At 38.6% G+C, this 22569-nt stretch overlaps 1 protein-coding gene across 1 annotated transcript in view; it reads right to left on the reverse strand.

Moving 5' to 3' along the window:
• The window catches only part of ofcc1 (orofacial cleft 1 candidate 1), a 198188-nt gene that overhangs the window by 67446 nt on the left and 108173 nt on the right, over nucleotides 1-22569 (reverse strand). Inside the window, exons 20-21 of the mRNA XM_041814710.1 lie at nucleotides 22184-22347; nucleotides 14509-14668 (exon numbers count right to left, since the gene is read on the reverse strand). Of these exons, the coding sequence (XP_041670644.1) occupies nucleotides 14509-14668; nucleotides 22184-22347 (324 nt within the window). The remainder of the gene's footprint in view (nucleotides 1-14508; nucleotides 14669-22183; nucleotides 22348-22569) is intronic.

The following is a 22569-nucleotide window of genomic DNA, read 5'->3' on the forward strand; positions in this document are numbered from 1 at the left end:
CAGTTGCTCGCACACACTAAAGACAACTGTTGCCCTCTGACTCCAGACCCCCCCACCTGCACTACTAAAGCACTCAGCTCCTCCGCTCATCTCCTGCCGTTCCTGTGTTACTGTTTTGGGTTCCTGTTCAGGAGCAGAGGGTGCTATTGTTGGGTGACAGCGGTTCCTGTGTATCCTGTCACGGCCTACTGCTCCCTCTGTCCCACCTTCCTTACCAAAGCATCTTCTTCCTTTTCTCGAGGTCAGTTTGGCATCTCAGGTGGCCTGAAATTAACTTTATGTATTGTATGCAGAGAGAGACTGATGAATAAAGCAGATAAAGTGCTACAATTTAGGATTGTGTAGACAAGAGTGTTAATTGGGATGATATAAAGGTCCAAAATAAATGAATTAAGATTTTCAATCACATTAATGTCATGCCATTTTGTTCTTTGAAGCAAAAGTGTTTGGCTGCCTGACTATTGCACCAACAGGAACTGTAATGACATTGCATTCAAATACTTTAATATTGAGTTGGCCCCCTTTTCTTCGTGGAAGGCTTTCCACAAGATTTGGAGTGTTTCTGAGGGAATTTGTGCCCATTCATTCTGCAGAGCATTTATGAGGTCAGGCACTGATATCAGACAAGAAGCCCCGGCTCACAATCTCCATTCCAGTTCAAAAGGTGCTCCATGGGGTTGCCATATACTACTGCAATCATCAACCATGTATTTCCAGTCCTCGCATTATGCACTGGAGCACAGTCATGTTGGAATAGAAAATGGCCTTCCCCAAACTGTTGCCTTAAAGTTCAAAGCATAGCATTGTCCAAAATGTCTTGGTATGTTGAAGCATTAAGATTAGCCTTCAAGGGGCCTTGCCCAAGCCATGAAAACAGCCCCATACCATTATCCCTCCTCCACCAAACTTCACATTTGGCACAGTGCAGTCAAACCAAACCCAGACTCTGGCCGCCAATCAGAGAAGCATGATGTGTGACTTGCGCTTACATGAATGCCAGTGGAAGTTCAGAAGTCTTCAGCTATATCAGAAGAAGGTTGGCAACTTTTACACGCCATGCACTTTAGCTGTCGTTGACTTTGCTCTGTGATTTTACGTAGTCTTCTGCTTTGTGGCTGAGTTGCTGCTGTTCCTAAACACTTCCACTTTTTAATAATATCACTTACATTTGGCTGTGGAATATCCAGTAGGGATAAAATTTCTTGAACCACCTTATTGCAAAGGCGACATCATCACAGTACCACGCCTGTATTACAGCCTTAGACTTCTCTTTGGATCTTCTTGAGAAAAAAAAATGTACGAAAAATCTTGGAAAAATATTGGTTGAAAGCAAGTTATTGTCCTCCATTATTATTCTTTTGAAATCACATTTGATCACACAAGTTTGTGTGAGATCTCGTGTGTGGGGTGTTTTTACTATGAAACCATTACTGCAAATTGCAGGGGTGTGGTCCTATGTCTGCATAAGTTGTCTGGTGCAGTGATTCTCAACTGGTGGGTCGGAACACAAAAGAGGGTCACGTAGCTGTTTCTAGTGGGTCGTGTGGATATTGACACTTTAATGACCTCGCCTCCAAAGGCAAGAATGCAATGTTTTATACACTTTTAAGGATGACATTTTTAAAGGCAGAGGACAATATTTATCCAGCTGGGGATGTTGGGGGCTTTTACCTCCATCTTTTAAATAGTACACCATAATTTGCAACTTTTAAAAAAGTTGGTGAAAGTTGTGAGTTTATTCCCGACATTTACACAAAATTTAACCTTATTTATCTTCTTTACTTTGATTAAAAAAGTTGGTTTTCACAAGAAAATAAGGCAGTTCCTCAAGTAATTGCTTAAGTTCCAAATTAATTCTCAGGAAAATGAAGTCAAAATACAGTGTATGCATGCCCTTCTGTTACTTAACACCTTTCAGACATTTTTTTTTTGTCATGTTTCTTTGATTAGTCATCTTTTTTTGCATCTACAGTCCAAACTGAAACATTCTTAATCAAATGCATAAGTGAGAGTTGAATGTTTTTTCATAATTGGATCACAATTTTTCATAAGGAGGTGTTGATGATGAACCACAGGTGCAGTGTGGAAATTCAGAGGATTATGCTAACATGATGCTAAAATTATGTTGAAACTTTCCTTATTTCCATCGTCTCCCACATTAAAAAATGTGTAAATATTTAAAACATGCCTACAATGTATCCATCCAGAGACCTGGTTCCAGAGCACACTGTGTGTAGCAGTGCAGCAGCGCTCATTTAAATGCACAAACCAAAATAAATACAGCTTCAAACATGCAATTTAACCTATGATTAATCATGATTAACTATCAAAATTTACCAGTGAATGATGATTAAAAATTGCCAGCCCTGCTGGATTGCTAAAACTGAAACCCTGTATTGCATAGTTAAGAGTTCATAGACTTAAAGATGTTAAAAGTACTTATTCACAGTGATAAAACTGATCTAGAGTAATTAAAGTGAAGAAAGACTGTTTTCCTACATCTTTTCAGTGCTTTTGCAGCTGTTTTCCGTTAATAACTGCCGCAAAATGATATTGCTTTTTGATTTATTCTGAGTGTCAGGGCAATATAGAATATTTCTGAATTAACTTTTGCAATGTGATTATGGATACAAATGCTCATTTTTTGTCACAAGGTTATTGGTTGGAAGTGATCGGCCCTGGTTTCTCTTTGGTCAGGAGGTACAATCACGTCACTGCTGTAGGTTAAGATGGAGAACACATCTTCTATGATTAACAACCAGCCTTCCAGACTCAGGTTATCATTACCATCCAATCTGTGCTTCTTGATTCTCAACAGGTTTACTCCCCACCAACCACACATGCTGTTGCAAAGCACCTTGGGTGTTCCCAAACTTGCCCGCTGGAAACCCATTACCCAGACATACGGAGACAAACGGCAACGAAGGTACGCAAATGTTGATGCAATCAAGTTGCGAAAACATCTCCAGGGCCACCACACAAGCCCCCCTCTCCCCTCCTGCCGCATTTCTTTTAATCTCTCCCTCTCTCCTTCAATTATCACAATGTCACCGCCACCACTGGGAAAGTTTGCTTCCCGTGATTTAACAGGAAAAGAGCAGTGCAGCGGGTAAGCTCGTTCTCCACTCTGTCATTGTCATGGAGGAGGCTCTGACAAAACAGTTTGCATACCTGCTTAAGTATTACAGAAATTAACACCTCCCTTCCAGGTACAGTAATCAAGGGGGTGACGGGAGACAATTAATTAGGTCCATCTGCATCACTGCCTTTACATAATTAATGGGGCTCATTACTGAACCACTAGCAGGATGTGTAGCATGCTAGCACACTCTCTAGCTCTGAGTGTGTGAGCATTAAACTCACACAGAAACTAGTGATTTTTGTTCACTTATACTTTAGTTTTCTTTTAGTGTGACTCATGTTTCCATGCAAAATCTTTTCATTCCCCAACTGTACAAATACTGTTAACCTCAACACAAACTGCAGCATAAATACACTCAAAGAACCATTTAGTAAAGTTTCACTCTTAAGCCTGCACACTTAGCCAACTTGCATCTCCTCAAAACTGTAGTTTCATGTCAGAACGACACAGACTTCAGGCTCTGTAAGTGATTTGCTAGCTGTCTGTCAGTCCCTGAGTCATGTTTGGTGGCCAAGTCTTAAACACTTTTAACACTTGGAAAAAATTTACATTAATCAATTTATTTTAACTTTTCATGAAACAGATTCACATTAGCAAAGTACTTTTTACATTTTACAAAACATATTTACAAACAAATCCAATAACAAAAGTTCCAAAGTCCGAAACACTTTCAACAACATTTTTGCATTTCAATTAACTAAAAAAAAAAGTAAAATTTACATTTTACGAAACATAATAACAAACATAAAACACGTTTATACATGAGCTGAAACCAATTTAAAACTTTTATGACATTTTTACAACTTTTGAAAAAAATAACCACGCTATATCTTATGTATAAAGGGAATGTACTTAATGTTGTAAGTGATTCAAGTTAAAAGTTTAGTGTTTCAGACTTTGTCAACTTGTATTGAACTTTTTAAATATGTGTCAAGTTTCATAGAAGTGTTTAAGATTGTGTCAGATTTTGTGTAAAAAACATAAATTTGTGTCAAGTTTTGTAAAAGGGTTTCAGAGTTTGTAATTTTGTATTGAGCTTTGAAAATTAGTGTCAAGTTTTGTTTAAGTGAGTCAGACCTTGTGAATTGTACTGAACTTTGTTAATATTTGTCAAGTTTTGTAAAAGTGTTTAAAACTTTGATTTTGCATTGGACTTGTAAGTATGTGTCAAGTTTTGGAAAGCATTTCAGAATAGCAAAACTTGTAAATCAGTGTCAAGTTTTGCTATTCTGACTAATTTTGTATCAAACTACATAAAATTGTATCTGACTTTTTGTAAGTTAGTTTCTTAAAATTGTAAATTTATTCTGTCATTTCTAAATCATTTGTTGATTTTTTTTTGAAAGGTAAAAATGCAACTTATCGTAAGTTTGTGTCAATTTTACAAAAGAGTTGCAGACTTTATAAATTTGATTGACATTTCTATTTCTTTTTAAATGTACGTTTACATGTCATTTTTAAATTGTTTTCTAATCTATATTGTTCTATGAAATGTAAAAATGCATTGTTTATTGTAAATTTGTTTCAAGTTTTGCAGAAATGTTTCAGCCTTTGTAATTTCATATTGCACTTCCAGGCCAGTGTAGTAACGCCTGCAGGCATACTGTGTGTGCTTTAGAGCAGCGAGTCTCAACTGGTGGGTTGGGACCTAACAGTGGGTCATGAAGCCCCTTTTCTGAGGTTAACAAATGTCTCTGAAAAAAAAAATTGTTCCAAAAAGTCTAGGAAAATTGTTTTAAAACATGATTTTTTCCTGTCTCTTTGGTTTGTCATGATTTGTCATATATGGAATGAAATCTGAAGGGAAGTATTTATCATGTAATAAATCTTATCAGACAAAAATATGAGAAATGTTTTTTATTCTGTTTGTAGTTGGTTTTGGGTCCTGAGGCTCCACCAGTTGAGAACCACTGCATTAGAGTGAGACAACAGATGACAAACCAATTTAAGGAAAAGTACTTGCTGTTCCACCTTGTGTTTGCATATATGTCCAGCTGCCTCACAAAAGTTCTTGTAACTATACCTTCCCATACCTCTAGAGGACATACCAGCAAGCTCAGTCCAGATACAACAAATTGGTGTTTGAGATGTAAACTACATACATGGCTAAAGTCATAATGACAATAATTCTGAGCTCAAAACTAATAAAATAAACATCAATAATCAGAAGTAAAATTAGATCAGTGCACACAACTCATAACCAGTAAAGTACACACAGTCTGCAACCTGTTTCTTCCAGGAATGGAATATGGATATGGGAGTTTTCTCAGATGATTGTGAAATATGTCAATGCAATGGATATATAAAAGAGTTGATCTGGCAGGTCATGAGCTTTAACCAGCTGAGTCACTTAAGGCTATTGCTCTTTGTCAGAAACTCTTCTTTCTCTTTCCTTCCTGAGATTAAATTAAAATACACACAGGTTCATCAGCCCTTGACTCATTTTGCTTTTTTTTTTTTTTTTTTTTTTTTTTTACTGCTGACCTGTGTGTAATATTCAAACCATGCAGTGACTCAAATAATCATATGGCATGGATGGATCTATAATATAAAGTTAATTGGGGAGAAAGTGAAAATGAGATCATATTTTATGACTGCCTTGTGAAAATTACAAGTTTGATGATAATAGGCTATTTGCAGGTTGGTTATTGGAGGTGGAATTTTTTTATTGTTTCAGTGCTGGAGGGAGATGCAGCGGTGGATAGATTTTTGTTGAGTTGTAAGTTTCAGAGTGCAGCCAGTTTCTAGTTTTTATTGATCAGAATAATTTTGCTGTTCGGTTTACTTATATTATCTTAACAATTTATGCATTTCATACACTATAGTGAAATCCATTTTATTATGACAGTGAGACCCTTCTGATGCTTTTAAAACTGTGAGTAGACAAAAACATGTGTTTTCTAGTTCTATAATGCACTGAAATTAGAGTCTACTTTAAGTTAAGTGTAAAAATGATTATCTTTACATTATTATTTTTCCATCATAGCAGGCAGGATGTCTGACAGATAAGCAGGCATGCTGGAAGTCAGTGTATTTTTATAAAATGATGTCATGGCTTAATTTTACTCTAGATTTTGGAGTGAAACCTTTTTTTCCTGTAATCATTTTGGAATAATTTCTTAATCAAGAAGTTTTTTCAACACAAACTGCACTCCCGTGTTTTTCTTTTTAACTAAATACCCTATATATATATTCACGTTTCCCTCTTTGCCTGTTCTGTTTTGTGCTCTGGTAATGAGCTGATATTTGTGTCTACTCACTGAAGTGGGTAGAGAATCTGAGCCAATCCCACTCCGCCATGGCCTCTCTTGAGCCAATCATTCCGCTGTTGTCTCCTCTTCAGTCAGTCTGTTGTTTCACTGCGACATCTACCCCACCCCAGCTACCTCCATTACAGCTCATCAGTGTCCATGTCCAGCCCCTCTGCATCCCATCCTTGCTGTCAGCCTATCTACCCCTTCAAGACCATAAAGAATCACAATGGTCTATTTGTCAAAGACATTACACTTTTCCAATTATTTCCAAACTTGTAAAATTAATTATTCACTTGTTGTAAATCTCTCCTAATTGAAATGTGTGAGATGGTAGAAAAGCTCCAACCTGCTGCAAGTTGCATCAGTCTGCATGAGGACTTGTAAACAAGAAAAAGACCACTATATTTGACAAAAAACAGTCACACGTGCTAGTATAATATATATCAATATATCCCATAAAATGGGGTAAAAATTGTGTAAGTGTATGGGTTATTAGACCTCATGGTTTTAACTGTATCTGATTTTAGGGGATTCAGCAACATCCACAGCTCCCCTTTTTCCTGTGTCCCTGCAGACAAGGACAAAAGACACAAGACATTCTGTAATCAAGCTAGATGGAATGGATGGTCAATCACAGAAAAACCTGGCTGACATTTCTCTTAAATTACTTTAATGGTTGCTGCAGAATATGTTTCACATTATTGCTGCATTATATAACCTTCCTTAAGTGCTGGATTAACCTTAAAAGACCTCCATTTGTGATTCTCTAAGTGATTTTCTATTTTCAGCCTCCTTGTCTTGCACCTGATGTACGACTGGCATCAAATGAGCCTAAAACAAACAAGAGGTATTTTCAGTCCCTGCGTGGCCTACATCTGGTTTGTTGAAAATGTCACTTTATCCTTTAAAGAGGGTGCCGTTCAATAACTTTGTAAAATTGGTTCAATATCAGACTGCTGCTGCTCCTCTCTGTGCCTTGTTTTCCTTCTCCTCATCCCTTCTTTCTCTCACTCGGCTAATGAAGGCCTCGTGGCCCACTGTTATTAAAATTACGCCCTTGCCTCTGATATTAATTGGGTCCGTAATAAGGAATGCGTCGGATTCATTATTTAATTGCAAGGGCACATTTGGAATACAGTTTCTGAAATGTATTTTTAATGAAAAACACTACATCCTGACCTAATCATATCAACCTTATTCTATCTAATTAAGGATGCAAAAAATCATTAGAGTTGCAAAATATTAGTTTCAGCTCTGTCGGGCTGCTCCCTTGCTTGGCTTCATGAATATTTTTTTTCCTGTCTATGATAAATAGTTAATGAGGGAAAAGTGACAAAAATTTGCATGTAGGCAAATTAGTTTAATAGGGATATGTCTTTGCTGAGGTGGGAAAGTGACCCTTTTCACAGGAGAAATTGTTCCAATAATTATGGAATAATGGCAAAGCCCATCTTATTTGGATGAAAAATGGCCGACTTGAATAATGTAAAAATCATGAAATGCAATAACCCTAAATTTTCATCATGCAGGAGAATGTGTTAATGTGTTAGCATTTTATCAGTTTAATAACAGTAAATTAGGGACAATATGAAGTAGGCTGTAATTGTTGCTGTGGAGGGAGATATGCAGTAATGCGAGGATGATTTAGCAGAGCCACCACAGCAAGAGGCCATCAGCGGCTAAATGAAGCATTTTCTTAATCACAAACTTTGGGGCTTTAATTTCTCTCAAAGTCTCCAAACATTGGGAGGTTCAATTTTCTCCCAATAAACAGGACCATCACCATTCCATTAGCAGCAGTGTAGTCACCTCTCAGAGCCAGGCCTGCTCTCCATTATGGCTTACAAGATGTGTGTTTAAACACATGGACGTACAGGAAAACAGCTGTTAAACTCAGCGTATGTGGTCAGTTCTGCATTAGACACTTTTTATATTCTGCACTGAATTATAATAAAATGCTGGTCAAGTAGAGGCATATTCCTGCTCCTTTATGTTTAGAAAAAAGATGTGTCTGTTTTATGACACAACCACCACTAAACCACATACACACATTACCTTTATTTTAAAAAGAGTGCAGAACCACACTTGAAGCTTTTCTTGGAAGAAAAGAAAAGCAAGGGTTTCATTCAACAACTGGCTCCGCTGATAGTGAACACTGAGCTCACATTATGCAAGTTAAAGAACAACAGGCAAACTTCCCACCAGCCAATGTTGGGCCAGACCACCTGTCATATTTGTCTCAGAGACCATCCAGCATCATGAAGTGCTTTAATTAGGACTCTTTCATTTTCAGTGAGCTCTCCACATTTTACCATTTTGAACAGGAATGAGGGATTTCAAACTGAGTTCACCCAAATTTGAGCCAGGTCACTGGGCTTCTCTGAGAAGTTGGAAATTAATCAAGCATAACATTCAACCACTAAAACTCGTTTTTCTGTTCAGGAATGCAAGTAATTAACTATAATTTGACATATTAATCATATAACAATAATTATATTTTAGCATTAAAAATATCATTTGGGTTAAAGAGCTTCTACATATTGGTGTATTAACCATTGCAGAAACATAAAAAATTATTTTGGTAATTACCAATGCTGTTAATTTAGGGCAGCTGTGGCATAAACCTTACTTTGGTTAGGGCTAGGGTGGTCTAATAAATTTGTTAAGCACTGTGTATACATATAGATATACATATAGATATAGATATAGATATAAAATGACAAATACATTGTATCAGCAAATTATATAACTTCTGTCCTGACAGAAACATCTCACAGTAGTGGTCTGCAAAAGGGGGCATCTGAGAGATGCAGTCTACAGCCAGATCCCTCTCAACCTGGGACAAGGACTGAAAATTAGCTTTGTTTTTAATCTTTTTTTTTTTTTTTTTTTTTTAACTTTTTTTTGCATCAGGGAGTGTGAAGAAAGTTTTCTGATTTCACACCAGTGTTGCACATGAATGTGCTGAGTGAACAGGTTCAGTGACAGAACACATGAGGCAGCTATGTCAGTCTGCAACTGTAACTAGTTTATTCTACTAATGAGAGATCAGAGATAACAGCATTTACTGTGTGTAAAGATCCACATTATGGTACACTGAATTTGTGTTCAAGAGCACATCATCAGTCTGTAGAGTCATACATGCTAAAAGTGTTATTCAAAGGAAGATGTATAGTTACCTAGGTGCTATTTGGATAATATGACCAATGCAGAACAAATCACGAAAAGGTTTTAATTTTTTTAATGCCAACTTACTTATATATTACTCTTTTCAGTACATAACCCATGACTGAAATGATTTACTTACCCAGCTCTATTCATTTACCTACTGAAAGTCATTACCTGTTTACTTTCTCTTTATAAAGACTAACTACATCCACACTATGACGAGCAAACAGTTACAACATGACCTTTTTCTATTCAGGGCTTCAGAGAGCAGGCTGAATTTTCATTGATTTGAGTCGTTTCCAAATATTAACCACCTGAAAACCTCACCAGTAGATTCTGATCAACCCTGCCGCAAGTTCCCTGGTAGACATTATCAACAAAATTAGACAAACAGACAGTCTAACTATTTCCTGGTTCTATTTTTCTCTTTTACAGCTGTATGAACTTCTGCAAGCAAAGAGCATGGGAGTTAATGAACACAGAGTACACAGAGCGATGTGTGCCACTAACAAAACCTACAAAATAAATTAAAGGGGACTGCAGTTTGATCGCTGTTTTCCATTTCCCTTATCTGAACAAGTCACATTTTCAATCACTATGCAAAGATTTTTACATTGGGTGCAGGCTAGATGCTAATGCACTGCCCTTCACTGTGTCATCACCATCAGTCGACACAGCGCTGTCAGACCTGCACCAATCAACGTCAAGAAATTACAGTTTCTAAAAACATAGATTATGCAGACTGGAACTATGCATTCCTGTGACACCATGATGTCCACATGGAGAGCATGCACAGCTTATGTTATGCAGTATGTGTTGATTGAGCAGTCTTTCTTTAATGAAATATCTTTGGAAATTGGTTTCCACCGACTAATCAGGCAGCCTGCTAACCGAGATTCTGTTTTAGTAATTATCTTGTACTAATTAGAATGAAGCTAAAGACCTCTGAGATGGATCCACAGCTTCCTCAAATGTAACTAAAGAAATTGTAATGACATAAAATCAGAGTATTCTATACCTTTTAGGGTGTAATATCTTCATTGAAGTGACCAAATGAAATGAGGTATAAATAACGTGATAGCATCATAGCTGCCATAAGATATAATCCTTAGAGTATCACATTCATCCAGAATGTCTTTCCTTCAAATCTGCAACAATGGAAAGACTCCCCTGGGGTTATAGGAAACAAACTGTAATTGCCCCCATAAAGAGGCAGAAATTCTAAGAATTAATACTTGTGCCTTTTGACCCATTGTCTTGTTAAGAAAACATCCATTAGCCCAATTAATCATCAAGGGTTTGAGGAGATGTCCACTGACTATAGAGACAGGGGAGGCTGCAGTGTGTGTTGACTCTGCATAAAAATGGACAAGTCTCCATCTCCTTTAATAGTACAAAATTAAAGCCAAAATACCCCTGTAACAATGCTGCACTAGTGATGTGTTGAGAGCCATTTATAGGAGCCTCTGATTAGACAGAGGAGATCTGTCCCTGGCATTGACCAGCACTGGTTTAATGCAGACACTTACTGTTATGAGTCATTGAATCAAGTGGTGATTCCAGAGTCTACTGGGGCCCAAGGTAAAATCCAAGGCCCTCCTTGGTGACTCCCCTGACAAATTTAGACTCAAAGAAAGTGAGTGCTGTTAGATGGGGCCCCTTTAAGGAGGTTTTCCACTGCAAAATTTGCACATTTCAACTGCAGTGGTTCTATGGCCCAGTCTCATTTTAAAATTTTACCCCTACCCCTTGAACTGGAGAGCCCCCTTACCCCTCATGTAAAAAAGCTGCTTAGCTTAGGCTAATGAACCTACATTTTCACAGTTAGCTACATTTGCTTAAGCAAATTTAGCAACGTTACCTAAGTAACTACAGAACTAAATTAGTTTTAGCTACGTTTGCTAGCGCTGACTTAGCTAAAGCTTAAGCTAAAATAGCTATAATGGCTTACATAGTAATGTTAACTACATAGCTAATGTATCTACATTAGCTTTAGCTAAAGCCAACAGAGCTAAGGTGAGCAACAGTTGGCATGACTACTTTTTGAATGGGTCTATACATATTGTAATCACAGATTACACCTCTGACCTCTTTTTCTTTTGAAATTTATGAACTGTAGTCTAGTCTTTAACATTTGCAATGTGGTTATTTCATGAATCTAACCTCCAGACTCTGTATAAAAATAAAGCTGAATATTAAAAAAAAAATTCTAAAATGAAAAATAAGTCTTATTGACAAATTTCATCACTTATGTCCTGACAGTGGCAGCATTTAATATTAGTGGTCAACAAGAGGGGGCATTTGCAGCCAAACCCCCCTGAACCAGGGACATGGAACTTAAAATTAGCCATAGCTTTAAGTTGTGTATATGTTGTATATGTTGCATCAGTTGCACTTTAATTTGATGTGACAATGTCTAAATACTGCCCATGACAAATAAATCGATGAATGAGTGAATGAATGAATGAATGAATAAATAAATATGGGCCTTACTTGCCTGTGATTGGACAGAGGGGAACTTGACCAGTATTGGTTTAATGAAGGCATGGTCATGAGTCACTGAAGCAAGTGGAGTTTCCGGAGTTTGTTGGGGCCCTTGTCAAAAACCAAGGCCCTCTTTGGTTACTTTCACTGACAAGCTTAGACTTTTACCAGAATAATCCCTGCAATGCACAGCAGCCCAAAAGGAGTGAGTGCTGTTAGATGGGGCCCCTTTAGGGAGGACTCCTACTGTCACTGCAAAATTTGCACATTTTAAACAGTTGCTGTGGTTCTATTGCTTAGTCCCATTTATAAGTTTTATCCCTACTCCTTGAATTCAAGTACCCCCTTGTTCCTTATAACAGAGGGGTAGTGGTGAAATCTACCCCTTCGTCATACAACAACAACTTTAAACAGAAGCAACAATAATACCAGACATTTCCATTCTGTCTAAATATAAAAAAAATGTGTTTGAAACCAAATGGACCAAAATGTATTAAAACTAGATTAAATCATGATTTTAGATTGTTGTCGTTGTTTGAAAATCTTACCAATATTTTGCAAGGCAGTCTGGATGATACCCCGGGAAAATCTCAATTTAAAAGGCCATGTAGCCATAATACTACATTCTACCCTCCATTCTTGGAGGGACTTGGGACACCCTAGCTCTAGACATAAATGTGCAGAACCTCAGGGTAAGGCTAAGTGGCAGGGGCAAAGAGTGTTTGGATTGAGCCAAAGTTTGTCAGCTCTCAGAGGCCCCAAACAGTTGCTTGCCTTTCTTGCTGAAATGCAATGCCTCTGGATGAATCACTCTTGGGTTGGTATTTTTATTCCTATTGTTGTTCTTCCTCTACTCTGCTATTCTGGTGAAGAACACTGTAACAGTCACATTTGTCAAAAAGTTATTAATCAAATTATATAAGCTATTTTTTATATTCAGTGACCAGTTATAACTGAACTTATCAGTAAAGTAAAGCCTTGAAACATACTGGGATTGAATTTTGAGAATAAACTATTTGACATGTAGTATATTTTAAAGTTTGCCCCATGTTTGTTCTGTTAATATGGAAAAGGTAGGGATTGTGACCTATACTGCAGACAGTTGGCAGAGGGAGCTCCAAAGGCCTTTTTCCAGAACTATGGTTTTTGTGCTAACAACGGTCATTTTCTGTACACTTTGGCATCAACTGTTTTTTGTTGCTGCACTGAAAAAAGTTAAACTTTCCAAACAGCACCATTGCTTGTCAACTGTAAGCCTGTCTTTGAATAATGACTACCATCATTCTACAGCCTAGTTTAGGGCCCACTGTCTGTCACTCTGTAGCATTTAGAATAATACATGAGGAAACATTTATGGATTTTTAAAACGCTCACAATCTGAACATGAGGCACAGGCGTACAGTATTACACATAGGCTGTGGATAAAACTGTATGCCCCATTGAAACAATACAACATGGGCGTTTGAACTAACGTTGCACTTGCAATGACAAGGTGTTTACTTTCAGCTGGCATGCAGTTACATGCTTACAGGTAGGAGAGAAACAGAAACAGTGCACGCGCATATCTACCTACCTATCTATCTATCTATCTATCTATCTATCTATCTATCTATCTATCTATCTATCTCAAACTTTTTTCTGTTGAGGCACCGTTTCAAAATTTGAAAAATCTCGTCACCCCAGTCAAAATGTGCTGATAATTAATAGAACATTTGATGTCCCTATGACTACTTAGGTATTTGTGAAGTAATGGAATTAGAGAGATAAATCTTACTTTTGATCTGTTTAAAAGAGTTAAAGTGCCTACAATTTAACAAAATGGCTATATGAGTCTAAAGCACTTTGATATGTTTGGCATACCAGCCAAATAGGGGCAAAATAAAATGAATGGCTCGTGCATAGTGTGTACTGATCATAAGCTTATTCATTTGCCAACCCTGATACTGGCATGATATCTGGAAAAGGACATATGGGACCATTACGATGCCGGGATAGCTAATAATTGGCATATTAATTGTTATTCTGGATTGAATTTAAAGTACTTTGAAGGCACCCTGGGGTGCCATGGCACTCTGGTCAGAAAGGCTGATCTAACTTATTACTTGGATTGCAAAACTAACACAATATAACAGATTACTTTGTAACACATTACCCCCCAAACTGTTGATCTATTAAAATGAAGATGGGGCAGGACTTCTGATACCAACTGTGTCAACAACAATGTCGGCAGAGAAACTGATTTGATTCGTCATTTTGAGGGCAGACTTTCCAGGTCTACAGCTGCTGCTCCTGCAGAGAGAAGATTCCTTCATATTGTCTTCTTGGCAATATATTCAAAGGCTGGGGCACTGCCCACGCAATAAGCACTGTTAGTGGACACAGGGCCTATACCTTCTGGCTTATATTCCTGAAACTCTTGTGCTGTACATGCTTTTAACAGTCAGTTGTTGAGGTACTCACCTTACGCCTTTCCCCATTAAAGCCTCTCCACTGCTCTGCTTTCTTCACAATGTAGCTCAGCTCCTGATTGGACAGCTCAAGGTCATCAGGTAGGAAGTATGTCCCCTCCTTGGCTGTGAGCCGTTGAAAGACATCCAGCATGCGCCCATTGTTGTGGAATCTGATGAGGAGAGAGAGAAAGTGAAGAGAGAAAAATGGTAGCAGGAGTTACAGGAGTCCGTGCTGAATCACTGTCTGTGCCCTTTAAAGGTCACACCGGGTCAAATTGAAGTTAGATCTGGGGTCAAATTGTGAATAACCACATTTGCCAAAGAGAATCAAGTCCAGTTTTTTTACTTTCACACAGTCTGTCTTTTGTGGATCGGGTCAACAGACAATATGCCAACTTGCTGGGAGATCATATGAAACTTCTATTGATTACACAAAGCGTGTTTGCAGTGTAACACTCTATAAATATATAATACATCAATTCCAACACAATGAAAGCGCAAAAAGGAATCAAACAAATTGGCCAGTGAGTGGGAAGCACTTTGTTAACACAAGCTGACTGTAGCGCTGTCTGTGTTTGGCTGTGTGTCTGCGTGGTTGTACATCTGTTAATGTGTGGGAGTCAGATCCTGGGATCCTCTTCAGTGTTAATGCTGAGCTTCAAAGATGGCAGATGCATCGGACGTGCTGGTTGCAGATGTGTCTGGAGAGACGGGCCTGAGTCACAAGCGAACATTCTGCACAGCAAAAGGCATATTGATTCATACCTCCAGATGAGCGCACATCACCAAAGTGTTATTTTTCCTTTGCCACACAAGGGTGCACACAGCCAACCCCTAAAAAGAATCACCATGTCTGTAAACAAATGCCTTGGCTGACCATCAAAACCAGCAGACCTTGTGCCCTTCCATAGAGATTCTAGCCTGTCAGAGGGTAATCAACTCTCAAATAAAACCAACATCAAGGAGACCGGGATTTATACAAGACGCTAGTGCAGAGCTTTGAACCCAGCATCATTCCCCACCGCTCTTGGGAGAGGGATGTTTGTAGAATCTTGACCTCAGACACAGGAATAGCATGCATTCATTTTCATCCTACACTTGAATTGTGCTTCTCATTCATTTATGCCGTCTCTCTCTTGGAGAAATTCAACATCTTTGTTTCTTTGGCATCAAAACAGTCTCCAGTCTCAGTGTTGGGAGTGCCTTGAATGCAGGATGCCTATGTGGTACTTATATCTGGGGTTTGACCTGGATGATGAAGCCTCTCACCAGCTTTCCTTCAGTAAAACACTCTCCTTTAAGGACATAGGTCAACTTATGGACAAAATTTTTAGAGTCAAATGTCTCAGAGCATCTACTAAAACAAAACTACAGTGGAAAAAAGGGATATTTTCATAAGGAGTTCTGTGTATGTAAAACAACATTTCTTTGCATTACTTTATCGACTATATGATTATCAAATCAACTGGTATTTGTAGATCTATGGCTTCCTGTAGTATGGTATGCTAATTAGAAACACTGACCTGTGTAATGTTTACTATTGGGAAATAAAATCTTGCAGAATGTGCTTTTTATGCCTGTTTTTGTTGGTTTTTCAGAAAAAAATTGAAGAGATTCCAAGTTTTATACCAATGCACGAAAATTTGGTGTTTTCACACACCATTGGCATGGACCATTATTGAAACTGATATTTGGCATTTGGCAAATTATCATTATCAGCACTTTATTTTACCAATAATCAATAAAAGTAATGAATCAAAAAGTGTGCTACTTTGGTTCCACTGCAAAGTGTGTTTTCTGGCTTTATTTTCACTTTCAACAGTCTCAAAAAATGTCCTGTATACAACACAATTTGACTAGCTAGATGTCAAATAAGTTATAGCCAATTAACACTTAAGCCTGGGCACCAATGATACAGTCAGTGTAAGGTATCACTCCCTGATTTTCTGATGCTACTGTGTTGCTGTGTTGTTTCTCAAGCAGATAGACTTTGGGCTAAATTTTTTATTTTTCTTAATATTTTAATCATGCAGTTTTACATTTGCCACATCACCTGCATTTTTTAAGTCATACTAAATGCATATGGGTTCCAAATGTTGGCCACTGATGAACTACTAATAATAAATATCGGTCGACCCCTAGTTTTCTATTCACCCAGCCATGCAATCTCAAATTTCAGACATCTGCAGAGGTGGGTAGTAACACATTACATTTACTCCGTTACATGTACTTGATTAGTTATTTAAAGAAAATCCTACTTCCGAGAGTACTTTTTGAGCAGAGTACTTTTTACTCCTACTCTGTTACATTTGTGATGAAAAACCGATACTTCTACTCCGTTACATCTGGCAATACCCTGGTCACTACTTTTACTTGTCTATAATTTATTTTCATTAAGTATTTTTTTCACTCAGCTGAGCTCCCACAGCAGTGTGAGGTAAAATCCTCAGCACCACACAGTAAACAGAGGAGTGACCCCTCCCCCTTAACTATCAATGGTTGGAGATAATGGCTGAACATGTAATACTTGTGTCTCCTTCAGAGGAACATGTTCATCCCTGGTCCAACATCAAGACCAACACCAACATCAAGCCACATAATGCGCTGGCTACTGTGTCTGCCTAAAATGTGGAGTGACAAATTATGCTCCTCTGTTTTGGCAGTCAGATAGGTGAGTCTAGGTTTGATTGAAGCTGGGAGAATGTTACCTGTCTGAGTCAATGTGCCAATTGTGAAGTTTTGTGGAGGAGGGATAATGGTATGGGGCTGTTTTGGGGTTTAGGCTAGGCCCCTCATCTCTAGTGAAAGCCATTCTGAATGCTTCAGCATACCCAAACATTCTGGACAATGCTATGCTCCCAACTTTGTGGCAACAGTTTGGGGAAGGCCCTTTCCTATCCCAACATGACTGTGCCCCAGTGCACAAAGCAAGGACTTTAAAGACATGGTTTGATGAGTTCATTGTGGAAGAACTTGACTGGCCTGAACAGAGCCCTGACCTCAAGCCAGTCTAGCACCTTTGGGATGAACTGGAGCAGAGATTGCAAGCCAGGCGTTCTCATCCACCATCAGTGCCTGATTGCAGAAATGCTTTACAGAAAGAATGGGCACAAATTCCCCTCAAAAACACTTGTGGAAATCCTTTCAAGAAAATTGGAGGCTGTTATAGATGATGGATGGATATTTTTATCTGCAAGTGGGGGTACAATAAGCACTAAGACCTGCAAAAACAAGTCACCTAGAGGTAAGTCCCTTTCAGTAAGTAATGCTGTATTTCAAAATAAAAATTGTTTGTTTTTGCTTGTAAGCAAAGAACTAAGAACCACTTTCCTAAACACTCCCATAGAGAGCCAGTCACAGTGTGCTACATCATGATAACATCACAAAGAGATACAAGACCTCAAACAGATCTGGCACCTTCACCATCATCTACTGTAGAGAGTGGAGTCGAGGTTTGCATGTGACTGCAAGAGGTCAACATATACACACATTAAAGGTTGCATTCTTACCACACAAGCGGGAGGAAGCCCACACAAACACAGATAAACATGCTGATTTAGTACGGGAATGCAAACTAAGCCATATTTAGTGTAATCATTTAGGTGTAACTAAACCCATCTCAGTGACACATGGTTCTTTCTGGTGTTTATTAAATTTTCAAAGAGGACAGAGGTGTACACCACATCACTGATGTGTATTTTTACAGCCAGTGAATAAAGGCTGCCTAAAATGTAATTAAAAAAGGATAACAGTCCATTCTATCTATACATATAGCCCTGGGCATTTTTTTAGAAATAGGTCACGCTCTGTGTCAGAGCCCCTTCCTTGCAGCCAATAGGAAACTGTAACCCATAAAATTATCAGCCTTGCTTCAGCCTCATGGCCTACATTCAATACAAACCCGTGTGGCGGCTGAGTGGCAGAAGTCATTATTCCCGGCTGCTGTTTTAATATTGTCCATTTAGCCAGAGCCCGATAAGCGTCCCGCTTACTGAAATTAGATGGCACCCTCTCCTTGGCCGCCAATCTCAAACTGATTAATTCAATAAGGGTTTTCTTACATTTGGAGCTCTTAATGGAATTTGGTCTTATATGAGGGTGGGAGAACACACCTCGGATGAATACTGAGTTACATTATTCACTAATGTATCACCTGCCCTGCTACTTTTGTACATCTGTGCTTGGAAAAATAATTCCTTTCATGCTTTAAAAAGTTTAATAGCCATCTTTTATGCTTGGAATTATAAGTCATTGGTGCTGCTGTGTATTTGTAAGGTTGCCCTGTCATTTTAATGTAATGCCAAGCTCTTTTCATATTCAAAATCAATGTAAAAATGTGATGTCTGATGAAACAGATAAGGCCCAGGCTTCTTCAAGAGTGCTTCAAACTTTAAAAAACATAAAAATAATATCTATTCGTCCCAGCTAAGCCTCTGAGCCTCAATAGCTGACAAATGACATCAAGGCTTTCTAGAGGCCTTTATAAAACAGTCCAATATGCTAGAACATGACATAAACCAAGCAAGAGAATGTTTCAGCATGGCTGACCTCAATCTGCAAGACATGAGTGGAATACATAGTGCATTAAGATGCTCGCCACCATGTATATGCAGTCCATTTCAATATGTATGAAACCTGCAGTGATACCAACCGTGCAAAACACTCAGCCTAATCGGATAATGTAAGGGGGTTATATGTTCACGCTATATCAAAACACATCTAACTTTTGAATTAGAAACGCTTTCAATATTCCAACCAATCGCAGAATATGGTGCCTTCAAAAAACGGCATCCGTGCGGTGCATTTCTGCTTCTGCGTTCCATAACTCAATGTGTGTGTGTGCGTGCGGATGTGTGAGGGTGATGCGTAACTGCATAAGTAATTCCATGCGACTTTAAAATCAAAAAGGATTACATCAACATTTGTTTTCATTTTGTGTTGTGTTTTTGTGCTTTCTGTGGACAGAGGAGGGAAAGAGGAGCTGTATGGGGTGGATCACAGCTGTGGGGGTGGAAGGTTTGGAGTTATTTCTGAACGGGTGCTGGAGAAGTGGGAGCTGGTGAGGGTCTGAGCGTTTCAGAGAGGGTCCTCCTCCTCATTGGCAGATGGTCCCTAGGGGATGTGTCAATCTCAAAACTGCCCACATTAAAATTAATCTACAACTTTGTGTGTACTGTAATGCTCTTTAGCTTCCATGGAGAATAAACACCAAGTTCAAAGTCGGTAATACTGAATGTGAGAGGAATTGAAAACTACTGGCCTTTGTCTTTAGATACATTTTTTAAAGTTTTATTCACATTTTACTAATTTTCAACCTTTCAACTCAACTTTTAGTCCAGTTTTAGTGAATGAAGTGGCTACACTTGCACAGCTCATGTTTATTCTCTGAACTAATTTAATCAGACAAATTGAAAAATAAAAGTTAATGTCAAACACTGGCATTAATGTAAGCACAGTAACTGTGTGGTCAGAGCGTCATGGAATGGTTTTCCATGGCTGAACAGCTGCATGCAAGCCTCACATCACCAAGTCATGCCAAGCAATGGGTGGAGTGGTATAAAGCACATCGACACTGGACTGTGGAGGTGTGGAAACGTGTCCAGTGGAATGACGAATTGCACCTTTCTGTTTGTGCCCACATCTGGGTTTGGCAGCAATGCCTGCCTGACTGCGTTGTGCCAACTGTGGAGGATGGATAATGGTATGGGGCTGTTTTTCAGTGTTTTGGCTAGGCCTCTTATCTCCAGAGAAGGCCAATCTTAATGCTTAAGCATACCAAGACTTTTTGGACACAGTTTGCTTCCAACTTTGTGGCAATAGTTTTGTGAAGGCCCTTTCTCTATTCCAAAATGACTGTAAGGATTATAAAGACATGAGTTCAGTGTAGAACTTATCTGGTCCACACAGAAACCCATCAAGGACCTTTGAGATGGACTAGAATGGAGATTGCAAGCCAGGCCTTCTCATCCAACATCTGTGCCTGACCTCATAAAAACAGAAATAATGGGTACAAATTCTGACAGAAATACTCCAAAATATTGGCAAAAAGCCTTCCAAGAAGATTGAAGGCTACTACAGCTTCAGGAGAAGAGCAAAAACATTTTTTCAACCTAGAAAAGTTTTTAGTTGGGTTCTCTGCTCTTCTTTAAAGAAAAAAGTAAACCATACCAATAGCTACAGCCTTGTTTTCCTCAAATGACAGTGGTTGGTGCAGCCATTCACCAACTGAGAAAAAGAATGAAGCTTTGCAGGTTTGATCTGACTGGTGACAGACATGGAATCTGGCTGATCTATTGGCTTTGCAATTTCATGAAAACAAAGGAGTTGTTTACAGCTCTGACTGGTAGGATATCTTACTTGTATTCTAGCATTATATGTGAGCTTTGGCTGAAGCACAGTTTACATTTGATTCATTTATTTCTTATGCTGGTCGTACATCAGAGGACTTTGCTAAAACTCTTAAAATACTCTAAAAAGACTAACATCTGAGATCCTCTCACATCTAAAGACAATTTGTCGGCAAGCCATTGAGTTTTAGTCTCAGACTAAGATTTTGCAAAGATTGTGGGTCACTAACTACAAGACTAGAATATGATTCCTTTTGAGATTATTTCCCATCTTGCATCTGGTGGAAATTCACAACAACAATTTTAGAGCAGAGAACAAGATGAAGATGAAGCTGGAGATCGCATTTGAGTTAATACCTTTTTTAATCCGATGTTTTAAATCATTTACATGGAGTAGAAATGAAAGGAAAGTTAAACACAAAAGCAACTTTGCATGTTACTGCAACAACCGAGGAACTATCCTGGAAACACTTCAGAATCAAAGTACCGTATGAAAACTCGAGTCATCTCACCACAGAAACAAACTGATCAGGATTTTAATTTAAAAATCCCAGTGGTGGTTTACCATACCTGTCATGACAGCCAGGAATGAATTGACAGACAAGGCGCACAAACACACAGGTGCAAAGATCTAACTGCAGCTCTGAGCAGAAACATTTTTCAATCTCTTAAGTTCTGAGTAGATATTCAGTGTCTCTAGAATGATCTACCCTAATGTTCATGCTTTGAAGCATGAAGTGAATTAATGTGCTTACTCATAAAACCAGCTTCCACTGGTTGTGGATGACGGTTGCATCACTGAGAAACACAATTTGCATACAACCAAACTTAAAACTTCAAAACAACAATCTCAAACATGTTTGATATTATTGTAACACCAAAACTGAAGAAAGACCGCCTTAAAACTGCTAAAATAAGTTCTTCTGCCCACCTCACACCTAACAACTGAGATAACGGGGGTGAGGTGAACTTTAGCAAGACTCCAATGATTTTACTCCAACTTTGGAATTTTGTCTGTGACTTTGAAATCGGAGGGAAAGTCTTTAGGTGTGAGTCTACCTTTAGACGTTTTTTGTTTGAAGATATGTTCGAGTTTGCCATCTCTGGAAAAAAAAAAAAAAACATACTATTGAATTGAATGAGGTGCATTAAATGGGATTTAGAGGTGGGTATACTTTGAGGAGACTAAAAATCAAGTGAGTAAACTCCATACACCAGCGTAGATGCTGCATTAAACCTTGTTTTTTGGCACATTCTTCTCCATCAGAAGGGTAAAAACAGCTTACAGCCTATGTTAGCCATATTGGAGTTGATGGATTAAATCTTTCTGTGTCTCACCTGAGCAGGTAAATGGACATGATGGTGATGGAGAGAAGAGAAATGACTGCATACAAGAAGAGAGTGATGATCACTCCGGCTGCGCCTGATTGGTCGGTTCGGTAGAAGTGCCAGTATAGCTTGGCTGCGTCACCCACCGGTGTGTCGGGGCTGTAGGCGAGACGCTGAGGAAACAGAGATTGAAATAAAACAGAAAAAAAAACACTGTTGGATGTATGTGACTGGACATTTGCAATATGTAGAAGCTCCTGCTTGAAGACAGAGACTGATCAGACGAAGATCACATGATGGCTTCAGGACTGTGTGTCACATATTGGTCAGCTGGGGTTACTCTCACTCTATGTCCTACATAGCTGACTTCTTTCAATTGTGAAGGCTTTGAAAGG

Source organism: Cheilinus undulatus, linkage group 19 (assembly GCF_018320785.1).
Source record: "Cheilinus undulatus linkage group 19, ASM1832078v1, whole genome shotgun sequence".
NCBI classification, from domain to species: Eukaryota; Metazoa; Chordata; class Actinopteri; order Labriformes; family Labridae; genus Cheilinus; species Cheilinus undulatus.